The 13,567-nt window shown below is 41.4% G+C and overlaps 1 protein-coding gene across 4 annotated transcripts in view; it reads left to right on the forward strand.

Moving 5' to 3' along the window:
• WDR59 (WD repeat domain 59) overlaps positions 1–13,567 on the forward strand; it is a 94,977-nt gene that overhangs the window by 51,795 nt on the left and 29,615 nt on the right. For all 4 annotated transcript variants that reach the window (XR_007123848.1, XM_047710895.1, XM_047710896.1 and 1 more), the window contains exons 14-18: positions 1,046–1,210; positions 4,021–4,116; positions 4,249–4,405; positions 4,878–4,947; positions 13,138–13,291. Coding sequence is in view for 3 of the 4 variants with exons in the window: in XM_047710895.1 (XP_047566851.1) it covers positions 1,046–1,210; positions 4,021–4,116; positions 4,249–4,405; positions 4,878–4,947; positions 13,138–13,291 (642 nt within the window). In the remaining variant the exon portion in view is untranslated. The remainder of the gene's footprint in view (positions 1–1,045; positions 1,211–4,020; positions 4,117–4,248; positions 4,406–4,877; positions 4,948–13,137; positions 13,292–13,567) is intronic.

The following is a 13,567-nucleotide window of genomic DNA, read 5'->3' on the forward strand; positions in this document are numbered from 1 at the left end:
GGGGTGGGGCAGAGGGACAGAGAGAATCCCAAGCAGGCTCCATGCCCAGGACGTAATCCAAGGCAGGGCTCCATCTCATACCCCTGAGCTCATGATCTGAGCTGCAGTCAAGAATTGGATGAGGTGCCCCTCCTATGGCCTTTAAAGCAACTCTGCAATACATGCTTTTATCCCTACTTCACAGAGGGGAAGCTGACACTAAGGGATGTCATGACTTGTCTGAAGTCAGCAGCTGTTTGAATCTGTCTCCAGATTTCCCATGTGTGGGCCTTTCTTTGCTCTACTGCAGCTGCCGTCTCTGGTTGGCAGTGCGAGAAATCAAGAGAGAGAAAGGATTCTTTGATTAATTGATTATCTGTATCAATTCAGATCGTACCCCTCTGTTGAGAACACGTGAGAACGGTGTGGATAGCCAAGTGATTCTAGTTTAAGAAGGAGGTCTTGATTCCTTTTCCAGGAGTGCTTTTTTAAAAGTACTGAGATGTAATTCATGTAACTATGAAGTTTGCCCTTCTAAAGTGTATAATTTGGTGGTTCATAGAACAGTCACAGAGCTCTGTCATTATCACCCCTAATTCCAAAGCATTTTCATCATTTCATCATCCCTAAAAGGCCCTATACCCATTCATGGTCACGGTCCATTGCGGGGGGGGGGGGGGCACCCCCACCCCCACCCGGGCACCGCTAATCCGCTGTCTCCGTGGATTTTCCCAGGAGTGCTTTTTTAACTCAGACCGGTATTTCACTTCTTCCTGCTCTCTTTTCTCATCTCAAAATAAATATAACAAGTTTCAGTCTACCTCACAGCTTCAGGCTGAAGCTTTTTTAAGTCACAATACTTTGAACTTATTAAATCAGTGCTAAAATTAAAAATCTGTCTTGAACACGAGTTGTCTCAGTCTTCCAAATTGGTTTGTCTCTGGAAAGTCTCCCTTCGCCCCGGTCCCGGGAACCTCGAGCTTGCAGTCAGCTTGTTTAAATTTATTTGTGTCCGGAGATGCCCGATGGTTCCTCTCCTAAGCTGTTGCCCCTTTGTTGCCTGCAGATGGATGCGGCGGACAGGAGCTGCACGGTGTCAGTGCACTGCAGCGGCCACCGCGTCAAGATGCTGGTGAAATTCCCCGCACAGTACCCCAACAACGCTGCCCCTTCCTTCCAGTTTATCAACCCTACAACCATCACATCCACGATGAAAGCGAAGCTGCTAAAGGTAGGGCTCTCTGTTCACACATTCTCCTTAGTGTCGTAAGAGGAAACGTCTGTTCATGGGCATTAGCGTCTTAAGCTTCGTGGTCAAGTTGAATGAAAGCTCCAGTAGATGAGATTTGAAAGTCCCATCTGTGCGGATGTGCTTCTCTGTTAACTTCATTGTCTGTAGAAAGCGTCAGGGCCGTGGTTCTTAACCTTTTTGGATCGTGGAGCCCCTTCAAACATTAAATGAAAACAACGGACCCTTCCCCAGAGAAATTTGTACAGATGCCTTATATAATCTTAGAAATATTGCATGTAAATAGTTGTAGTTCTGTCATTGTATATAATCTGCTCATAGATCTCACTAAAGCTCTGCACGAATCCTAGGTTAAGAACCCTGCAGTACATTTTCATTTATCTGGGAACAGTAGGCTAGGTGTATTCTGAAGCTAAAAGATATTTTATAATCGGGAAACAAGGAATACCTGAGTGGCTCAGTCAGTTAAGTGTCCAACTCTTGATCTCAGCTCAGGTCTTTTTTCTCTGTTTTTTTTTTTTTTTTTCTTTTAAATCCATTCCAGGATGCCTGAGTGGCTCAGTCGGTTAGGCATCTGCCTTCGGTTTAGGTCATAATCCCAGGGTCCTGGGATTGAGCCCCATATTGGGCTCCTTGCTCAGCGGGGAGCCTGCTTCTCCTACCACTTCTCCTTCTGCCTACCACTCCCCCTGCTTGTGCTCTCTCTCTCTCTGACAAATAAATAAATCTTAAAAAAAAAAAAAAGAATTCTCAGAACATTAAAATTAAAAAAATAATAAAAATTAAAAAATTTAAAAAATTCATTTCATAGAAGGAGGTGGTGCCATGCTCAGGTGAGGCAGGCTATCTGTCCAGGTGAGATGTCTGAAGAGATAGCAGTGCCTGAATGGAGGTGGGATAGCCTAGCATCTGGTCCTTGCTCCTATGGACTCAGAAAGTTGCTTTTCGTGCAGAGCTGATAAGGCAGAATCTCTATTAAAAGTGCCGCTTGTGGCTCAGTGAATTAAAGCCTTTGCCTTTGGCTCAGGTCATGATCCCAGGGTCCTGGGATCGAGCCCTACATCGGGCTTTCTGCTCAGCAGGGAGCCTGCTTCCCCCCCACCTCTGCCTGCCTCTGCCTACTTGTGATCTCTATCAAATAAATAAATAAAATATTTAAATAAAAAAAAATGCCCCACGAGCTGGGCATGGTAGCTCATGGGTAGCTCATGCTCACTCATGAGCAGCATCATGAGTGAAATAACGGAAATGTCTTGACAAACCAAGATGACCCAAACGCTATTCACCCTTTGCCTAGTTTCTATCATAGACACTTGACCCATCTTCCTGGAGGGAGATATGTAACCAAGAAATTTTTCAAGGGCTGTAAGGATCTCTCAAATGCTACTTTGATTTTGTTATATAGGTACATTTTGTGCTGGGAAATTTTTTTTTTTTATCCAAGTATAATTAACACGTAGTGTTAGATTAGTGTCAGGTATACAATATAGTGACTCAGCAATTCTGTACATTACTCAGGGCTCATCACTAGGGCACTCCTTAATCCCTATTACCTGTTTCACCTATTGTCCCCACCCACCTCCCCTCTGGTAATCATCTGTTTGTTCTCTAGAGTTATGAGTCTGTTTTTTTGTTTGTCTGTACTTGGAATTTGAATATTTCATTGTCTTATTTGCACATACAAAAAACATAGATGTTGCTATTGTTATAAAAATGATAGGATTAAGAGGTATCTTTAAAGGTCTAATTCAGTGCCATCCAATAAAAATAGAATGCAGGCTACACGTAATTTAAAATTTTCTAGTATCCACACTAAAAAAAGAAAAAATTGAAAGGTAAATTAATTTCAGTAATATTTTTAGTTAATCCAATATATGCAAAGTATTCTCATCTCAACATGTAATCCATATAAAAATTATCGCAAGAGTTTGCATCATTTTTTTTTTTGTACTAAATCTTCAACACTTGGTATGAATTTTACACTTACAACACATCTCAATTCAGCATGCCTACAGCTGACACTGGCCCTTTCCTTTTTTTTTTTTTTTTTTTAAGATTTTATTTATTTGAGAGAGAGAGAACAAGCAGGGAGAGCAGCAGAGGGAGCCTGAAGCTGAGCTTAGTTCCAGGACCCCGAGATCATGACTTGGGCTGACGCCAGACGCTTAACTGACTGAGCCACCCAGACGCCCCAGCACATCTCAGTTCAGACTTAACCTCTCTTCACATGCTGTGTAGCCCCCGTGGGTAATGACTTCTGTAGTGCACCCCACAAGCCCAGTTAACACGCCTGTCTTCAGTATGTATGTTGGTTTATGTCTACAGCATGTGCTTTAAAATGTTAGGATTTGTGTTTTTAAAGAAGCAAAAAAAAAAAAAAAAAAAAGATACGTTGTGATTTCCACTGAAGTGAAATCTGTTCACCCTGGCTTGTATTGGGTATTACTTCTGGGATCCTGAGATTTTCATGAGGGGGTGGGGGTTCAGCTGGAACGAGAGGAAAGGAGTAGAATTCACAGGAAAGAATGTGTTCTCTCAAACAAAACAAAACAAAACAAAACAAAACAACATGTTCTCTCAAACTATGCCTGCCCTGGCTAAAGAGAGAGCTTCTCGAATCTGCTCTGTGAGCCTCTAGAGCAGGTGGGAAGGAGGATGCCTCATTGGAAGCCTCAGACACAGCCACGCTCCTGTCTCCCTGCATCTTCACGACTTCCCACTGCTTTGAAGAATAAAAGTGAATCAGGAGAAGGAATGTTGCTATTCTTGACTGTGTTTCGTGCCTTTTCTAGATCCTGAAAGACACTTCTCTGCAAAAAGTGAAACGAAACCAGAGTTGTTTGGAGCCCTGCCTGCGCCAGCTCGTCTCCTGCCTGGAGTCTTTTGTGGTGGGATTCTCCTACCAACCTCTGCTTTGATGTTCCGTTTTGTTTCTTCCTCCCCAAACTAATGTATCCGTATTTTGTAAGTCAGCTTTAAGACAGCTTGTGGGTTTTAGTCTGTTAATTTTTAAATTTCAGAACCAAGAAGACAGCACTTCCAGCAACCCCTTTGCACTCCCAAACTCCGTCACTCCACCCTTACCCACGTTTGCCCGGGTGACCACTGCCTACGGGTCATACCAGGATGCCAATATTCCCTTTCCTAGGACTTCGGGGGCCAGGTTCTGCGGAGCAGGTGGGTCTCTTTTTTGATTCTCTGATTCTAGATTTTGAGAGTAAGAAGCCCAGAATGTCCTGTAGCCTATAAAGAAATCTCAGAGAAGTCAGGAAATTGTCATTTGGTTTTGTTTTCCTGGGAACTCTGCTGTAGTGTTGAATGGTCTGATGCCGAATTAACTTCTGCAGACATATTATAAGAATGTTCAACAGAATTACAGTTTTAATTTTTTGCATTCTCATGAGCATGAATTTGAGTCTTATTCAGATCCCTGATTCTCAACACAGGACAGGTCCCCTAGAAAAGAAATATAAAGTATCTGGGAAGATTTTTTCCATGCCACACACATCCCATCCCTCCTGGATCCTAGAGATTCTGACCCTTGTCCTTGTTATGTATGGCTACAGTCAGAACTAACCAGGGCAGCCTTAGGATTTCCCACGTGCAGCTCACTGACCTTGATGTGCACATGTGGTGTCTCCTTTGTCAGGGTATCTGGTGTATTTCACAAGGCCAATGACGATGCATCGAGCAGTGTCTCCAACAGAACCTACTCCGAGGTGAGCCTGAGAGATGCAGATGTCCACTGTGTTCACGGGGCCGTAAGTGGGCAGACGTCTGAGAATGTGCAGAGTTTATCTTTGGACAGGTGCTTTTAGTTCTTCAGTAAATACCCACTATAAGATTTATTCGAGAAAGATGAGGTTTATGAAATTGCCACTAAGCTGAGATTTGGGAGGTCCAGTTACTACCAAACCATCAGAAGTAGTTTGATAAAAGCTGTTGTCAGGGCACCTGGGTGGCTCAGTGAGTTAAAGCCACTGCCTTCAGCTCAGGTCATGATCCCAGGGTGCTGGGATCGAGTCCTGCATTGGGCTCTCTGCTCAGCAGGGAGCCTGCTTCCCTTCCCCTCTCTCTCTGCCTGCCTCTCTACTTCTGATCTCTGTCTGTCAAATGAATAAATAAAATCTTAAAAAAAAAAAAAAAAGCTGTTGTCAACACAAAGCAAATTCTTTTTTAATGTGCTTTTCCCCTATTGCTAAAGTATCACTTGAACATTGAATAAAAATTAAAAAGTAATGAAAAATCATCTGCTGGTCCACGGCGCCAGTATGGCACTCCTAACATTACTGAAACATGTTAAATTTTTTTAAAAATGACATTAAGTGGTTGGAAAAACTCACAATATGGAAGTTTTAAATTAAAATTTGAAAGCTCTCCTTTTCCTTGGCGAGTCACTGTTAGCATTTCAACATGCTTTCTGTCTGGTCTCCGTTATTTTTCTGTGTGGGGGTTTTTGGTTTATTTGTTTTGGTCTATTTTTAAGAGGCAATCTAAGTAGCAAATGGGAATGTGGACTTTGGAGCCAAGCCCCTGGGGCCTCATGTTGGCCCTGCTGCTCTGTGACCTTAGGCAAATTACTAAACTGAGCTTGAAATTTCCTCAACAATAACTTGGGGATGATCCTGGCACCTGCCTCCTTCAGTTGCTGGGAAGATTAAATGTGTAAATCCCTGAGAAGCATTTAGAACAATGGCTGGCATGTTGCTCTGTGTTTCCTATTATTACTACTGGTTGTTGGTGTGTGTGTGTGTGTGTTTGTGTACTTGTTTTTTATGTTTTTACTGTTTTATTGAGATATAATTCACACAGGATATAGTTGACCCATTTAAAATAATTGTTGTATATTCACAGACAGAGACAGAAGGTAGATAGTGTTTGCCTAACCCTGGAGGAATGGGGAACCTGGGAGTGTTGCCAGGTTGGGGATACAGTTTCATTTAGGGGTCATTAAAAATGTTGTAGAATTGACTATAGTGATGGCTGCATGTAAATTTGCCTATTCTGGGCATTTTATATAAATAGAATCATATAGTTACGTGGCCCTTTGTGACAGGCTTCTTTCACTTGGTGTTTTGTTTTCAGTGCTCATACATGTAGCACGTATCAGAACCTCCTTTCTTTTTATTGCCATATAATATTCTATCATACATATATGCCACCTTTTCTTTCTTTATTCATCAGTCGATAGCCATTTGGGTTATTTCCACTTCCTTGCTATTACGAATGATGTTGCTAGGAGCATTTGTATGCAAATTTTTGTGAGGGCCTAGATTTTCATTTTTCCCAGGTACATATCTAGGAGAGGAATTGCTGAGGCATATTGTAAAGGCTGTTTTTTCTTCATTAATCAACTTTATGTTTTAGAACAGTTTTAAATGTGTAGCAAAATTGAGTGGGAAGTTTGGGTACATACCCTTGTACCCACACATGTGCAGCCCCCCTGCCCATACCACTGGTTTTTTAAGCTTAAATATTACCGGTTGCATATGTAGACTTCTGGTTCTGCAGTGTAGCAACCAGGATAACATGGAAGCCCTCCTGGTGCAAACACCTGGGTGTGCTGGTTGGAATAGAATCAGCATATTTATAGGAAAGAAAGGAGATTCACCTCCTGCTTTCCTGAGAGTCTGCCAGTCTTTGCAGTAATCCAGGCAGATGAGACCTTGGCCAACAGGACTGGGGAGTTACATGTCAGAGACCCCGTACATTGCTTGGGGTTTCTTATTTGAAACATTGTACTAAAAATCAATCATCTACTTTCAAAGGGAAACCAGAAGATGAGTATCCGGACTTCGGATCAGAACAGCATTTTACTGAGGTCTAATTCACAGTACACGAATGTGAATTGCATGTCTTGATGACCAGCACCCAGACCAGGATACAGAGCAAAGGTTCCCTGTCCTTTCACGCAGATGAAACCAGTCTTGTGACTTCCATCATTGTAGTTCTAGTTTTGCCTGTGCTTGAACTTCATCTAAGCAGACCGTCATGCAGCATGTGCTATTTTGTGTCTTACCTATTTTGTTCAACTTAATGTTTTTGTTTTTAAAAAAAATTTTTTTTAAAGATTTTTAATTTATTTATTTGTCAGAGAGATAGAGAGAGCACAGGCAGGCAGAGTGGCAGGCAGAGGCAGAGGGAGAAGCAGGTTCCCTGTGGAGCAAGGAGCCCGATGCAGGACTCAATCCCAGGATGCCAGGATCATGACCTGAGCCGAAGGCAGCCACCCAACTGATGGAGCCACCCAGGCATCCCTGTTCTTCAAAAATTTCTTAAAGATTTTATGTATTTATTTGAGAGAGAGAGAATGAGTCGGGGGTGGGGGCAGTTGGAGAGGGAGAGGGAGGAGCAGACTCCCCGCTGAGCAGGGAGCCCTGATGTGGGGCTCAGTCTCAGGACTCTGAGATCGTGACCTGAGCTGAAGGCAGCTGCTTAACCAACTGAGCCACCCAGGTGCCCCCAACTTAATGTTTTTGAAATGGATCCATATAGCTATATATGTCAGTGGTTCCATTGTATGAAATAATGCAGTTTATTTATCATTCTCTTCTTGAGGGATATCTGGGTTATTTCCAGTTTGGGGCCTGATAAAATAAAAATTACCACATGGTTGCTCTACATTCTCTCAAAAATTTGGTGTTTTCAGTCTTTTCAACTTTAGCCATTGTGGTGGGTGCGTGGTATCTCATCAAGGTAATGGCTAGTGATGTTGTGCAGCTTTTGTGTGCTCATTGAACATTTGGGTTTCTTTTGTGATATGCCTGTTCAAGTATTTTGCCCATTTCTTTAGGACTATTTTTCTTATTACATATTTGTGGTAATTTTTTTTTTTAAGAATTATTTATTTATTTGACAGAGAATTCACAAGTAGGCAGAGAGGCAGGCAGAGAGAGACAGGGAAGTGGGCTACCTGCTGAGCAGAGAGCCCAATGCAGGGCTCGATCCCAGGACCCTGAGACCATGACCTGAGCTGAAGGCAGAGGCTTAACCCACTGAGCCACCCAGGTGCTCTATTGTGGTAATATTTTATTCTAGTTGTAAATCCTTTCCTAGAAGTATGTGTTGATTTTCTCTGAGTCTGTGGCTTATCTTTCTCCTTCCCTAATGATTTTTAATAAACAAGAAGTTTTTATTTTATTTTATTTTATTTTATTTTATTTTATTTATTTATTTGACAGACAGAGATCACAAGTAGGCAGAGAGGCAGGCAGAGAGAGGAGGAAACAGGCTCCCTGCTGAGCAGAGAACCCGATGCGGGACTCGATCCCAGGACCCTGAGATCATGACCTGAGCCGAAGGCAGAGGCTCCTGAGCCTGAGCCACCCAGGTGCCCCAAGAAGTTTTTAGTTTTGATGAAGTCCAGTCTATCACTTCAAAAATTCTATGATTAGTGCCTTTGTGTTCTAGAAAAAAAAACTTAGCCTACCCAAGGTCACAAAAATATTCTTCCAATTTCTTTTAAAAATTTATAGTTTTAGATTCCTTCTTTAAAGACTATAGTCTATCTCAAATTAATTTTTGTCTATGATGTGAGTAGGGGCCAAAGTTCACTTTTTTCAATTGAGATATATAATTATTCCAGCACCATTTAAGTAAAAAAATGGAATCTTCTCATTGAATTTGCATTGATTAAAAAAAATTGCATTAGGATGCCTGGTGGCTCAGTTGGTTAAGCCTCTGCCTTTGGCTCAGGTTACAATCCTGGGGTCCTGGCATTAAGCCCTGTGTTGAGCTCCCTGCTTGGTGGGGAATCTGCATTTCCCTCCCCTTTTGCCCCTTCCCTCACTTGTACTCTCTCTCTCTCAAATAAGTACATAAAATCTTTTTTTTTTCTTCTTCTTTTTTTTAATCATTTTTTAAAATTTATTTTCAGCATAACAGTATTCATTGTTTTTGTACCACACCCAGTGCTCCATGCAGTCCGTGCCCTCTCTAATACCCACCACCTGGTTCCCCCAACCTCCCACTTTAAATAAAATTGCATTTGATATCATTGTTGAAAATCAGTTGACCCTGTTTGTGGGTCTGTTTCTGGAGTCTGTTATTTTTCCCCTTTGGGAAAAATCCCCTTTGATCTATAGGTTTCTCTGTATGCCAACACTGTCCCCCCCCCCTTTTTTTATTAACATAATGTATTACTTGTTTCCGGAGTACAGGTCTGTGATTCATCTGTCTTACACAATTCACAGCGCTCACCATAGCACATACCCTCCCCAGTGTCCATCTGCCTGCTACCCGATCCCTCCTATCACCCTCCACTCTAGTAACCCTCAGTTTGTTTCCTGAGATTAGGAGTCTCTCTCTTTTTTTTTTTTCATAAAGATTTTTATTTATTTGTCACAGAGAGAGAGAGAGCACAAGCAGAAGGAAGGCAGGTAGAGCAGGCAGAGGGAGAAGCAGGCTTCCCACCGAGCAGGGAGCCTGATTCAGGACTTGATCCCAGGACTCCGGATTGTGACCTGAGCTGAAAGCAGATGCCCAGCCAACTAAGCCACCCAGGCATCCTGAGTTTAGGAGTCTCTTATGATAGGTTTGTGTCCCTCTCTCGTTTCCTCTTGTTTCATTTTTTCCTCTCTTCCCCTATGATCCTCTGCCTTGTTTCTCAGATTCCATCAGTGAGATCATATGATAATTGTCTTTCCCTGATTGAGTTACTTTGCTTAGCATAATATGCTCTAGTTCCATCCACGTTGTTGCAAATGGCAAGATTTCATTTAGTGATGGCTGCATAATATTCCATTGTATATATACAATCTTCATTATCCATTCATCTGTCGCTGGACATCTGGGCTCTTTCCATAGTTTGACTGTTGTGGACATTGCTGCTATAAACATTGGGGTGCAGGTGCCCCTTTCATATCCCTACATTTGTATCTTTCAGGTAAATACCCAGTAGCGCAATTGCTGGGTCATAGGGTGGCTCTATTTTCAACTTTTCAAGGAACCTCCATACTGTTTTCCAGAGTGGCTGCACCAGCTTGCGTTCCCACCAATAGTGTAGGAGGGTTCCCCTTTCTCTGTATCCTTGCCAACAGCCAACATCTGTCGTTTCCTAACTTGTTAATTTTAGTCATTCTGACTGGTGTGAGGTGGTATCCCATTGTGGTTTTGATTTGTAGTTCCCTGATGCTAAGTGACGTTGAGCCCTTTTTCATGTGTCTGTTGGCCATTTGTATGTCTTCTTTGCAAAAATGTCTGTTCATGTCTCCTGCCCATTTCTTGATTGGATTAAATCAAGGTGTTTTAGGTGTTGAGTTTGACAAATTCTTTATAGATTTTGGATACTAGCACTTTATCTGATATGTCATTTGCAAGTATCTTCTACCATTCTGTCCGTTGTCTTTTGGTTTTGTTGACAGTTTTCTTTGCTGTGCAAAAGCTTTTTATCTTGATGAAGCCTCAATAGTTCATTTTTTAAAAAAAGGTTTTATTTATTTATTTGACAGACAGAGATCACAAGCAGGCAGAGAGGCAGACAGAGAGAGAGGAGGAAGCAGGCTCCCTGCTGAGCAGAGAGCCCGATGTGGGGCTCGATCCCAGGACCCTGGGATCATGACCCGAGCCGAAGGCAGAGGCTTTAACCCACTGAGCCACCCAGGTGCCCTCTCAATAGTTCATTTTTGCCCTTGCTTCCCTTGCCTTTGGCGGTGTGTCTAGGAAGATGTTGCTGCAGCTGAGGTCGAAGAGGTTGCTGCCTGTGTTCTCCTCAAGGATTTTGATGGATTCTTGTCTCACATTGAGGCCTTTCATCCATTTTTAGTCTATTGTGTGTGTGGTATAAGGAAATGGTCCAGTTTCATTCTTCTGCATGAGGCCATCCAATTTTCCCAGCACCATTTATTGAAGAGGCTTTTTTCATTGGACATTCTTTTCTGCTTTGTTGAAGATGAGTTGACCATAGAGTTGAGGGTCCATTTCTGGTCTCTCTATTCTGTTCCATTTACCTATGTGTCTGTTTTTGTGCCATACCATACTCTCTTGAGTACAGCTTTGAAATAGATCTTGGGGTCTGGTATTGTGATGCCACCGCTTTGGTTTTCTTTTTCAACATTGCTCTGGCTAAAATTTCATACAAATTTTAGGATGGTTTGTTCCTGCTCTGTGAAAAAAGTTGATAGTATTTTGATAGGGATAGCTTTGAATGTGTAGATTGCTGTAGGTAGGATGGACATTTTAACAATATTTATGCTTCTAATCCACGAGTATGGAACATTTTTCCATTTTTTTGTATCTTCCTCAATTTCTTTCATGAGTACTTTATAGTTTTCTGAGTACAGGTCCTTTGCCCCTTCAGTTAGGTTTATTCCTAGGTATCTTAAAGTATTTGGTGCAATTGTAAATGGGATCGACTCCTTAATTTTTTTTTTCTTCTGTCTCATTGTTGATGTATAGAAATGCAACTGGTTTCTGTGCCATTTCATATCCTGCCACTTTGCTGAATTCCTGTGTGAGTTCTAGCAGTTTTGGGGTGGAGTCTTGGGTTTTCCACATAAAGTATCGTATCATCTGCAAAGAGTAAGAGTTTGACTTCTTCTTTGCCGATTCAGATGCCTTTTATTTCTTTTTGTTGTCTGATTGCTGAGGCTAGGACTTCTAGTACTATGTTGAATAGCAGTGGTGAGAGTGGACATCCCTGCCATGTTCTGACCTTAGGGGAAAGCTCTTAGTTTTTTACCATTGAGAATGATACTTGCTGTGGTTTTTTCATAGATGGCTTTTATGATATTGAGGTATGTACCCTCTGTCCCTACTCTGTGAAGAGTTTTAATTGAGAAAGGATGCTGTACTTTGTCAAATGCTTTTTCTGCATCTACTGAGAGGATCATATGGTTCTTGTCCTTTCTTTTATTAATGTATTGATTAACATTGGTTGATTTGGGGGTGTTGAACCAACCTTGCATCCCATGAATAAATTTCACTTGGTCGTGGTGAATAATCCTTTTAATGTACTGTTGGATGCTATCTAACACTGTACTTTAAAAAAAAATTCTTTTTTAAAGATTTTATTTATTTATTTGACAGAGAGAGACACAGCAAGAACAGGAACACAAGCAGGGGGAGTGGGAGAGGGAAAGCAGGCTTCCCACCGAGCAAGGAGCCCGATGAAGGACTCGATCCCAGGACCCTGGGATCATTACCTGAGCTGAAGGCAGATGCTTAATGACTGAGCCGCCCAGGCGCCCCTAATATTATACTCTTAATGTAGCTTTTATATAGTAAGTCTTCAGGTCTGCAAGGGTGTGTCCTCCAACTTTATTATTCTTCAGGATTGTTTGCTTACTCTAAGTCTTTTGTAGTCTTATAAAAATATGAAATGGCTTATTGGTTTCTACAGAAAAAAAGCCTATTCATATTTTAATTGGAAATGTGTTGACTCTGTAGATCAATTTGGAGAAAACGGACACCTTGACAATAATAAATGGAAACTTCCAATCCACTAACATCATATATGCCTCTATTGGTTTGGGTTTTCTTTAATTTCTCAATAATATTTTATATTTTCAATGCACATTTTTAAATTAAATTTGTTTCTAGGTATTTGATGCTATTGTAAATGAAAATTTTTAAATGTTTATTTCCAAATGTTTGTTTCTAATGTATAGAAATAAGTAGATTTTTATAGATTGGCCTCCTATTTAAATTCACTTATTTGCTCTACTAATTTGCTGATTTTCTTGAATTGTCTATATATACAATTGGAAGTATTCTCTGCTTTAGCAGACAAAGCGTTTTTTTTGTTTTGTAAGTTCATTTTGGTCTTTTTTTTTGTTTTGTTTTCTTTTTTTTTTTTTTCTCCCATTTTACCCATCTTTTCTCTTGGTTTCATCACATGCTTAAGAGCAACACTACTTGGAAAGATGGGAAGACTGTAGCCAGTATGGATAATTCTGCATTTTCAACCACAGGTCTCTGTCAGCCTTGTCTGCTTATCATACTGGCTTGATTGCGCCCATGAAGATCCGCACAGAAGCCCCTGGGAACCTTCGTTTATACAGTGGGAGCCCCACTCGCAGTGAGAAGGAGCAAGTCTCCATCAGCTCCTTCTACTACAAGGAGCGGGTAAGCAGCAGGCCATGGTCTTTGATTCTAATTCTGACTGGATTCTTGTTTTTTGTCTCCCTGCCTGCTATGCACAGCAGCTAAGTTAGTAATCCCCCTTAGTCTTTAACTTTCAAAATTAGTTTGTTCAAGAAGGACCTTTGCTTTGTTCCTTACAGTTGATTTTAACTATTGTGAATTGCGTGTGTGGAGGGGTGGGTTGGTTCTGTTATAATCCATATTCTTCACTCCCCATTTAACCCTATCCTGTTACCCCATTTGTTAAGGTGACTCCCA

This window comes from Lutra lutra, chromosome 17 (genome assembly GCF_902655055.1).
Source record: "Lutra lutra chromosome 17, mLutLut1.2, whole genome shotgun sequence".
In the NCBI taxonomy this organism is placed as follows: Eukaryota; Metazoa; Chordata; class Mammalia; order Carnivora; family Mustelidae; genus Lutra; species Lutra lutra.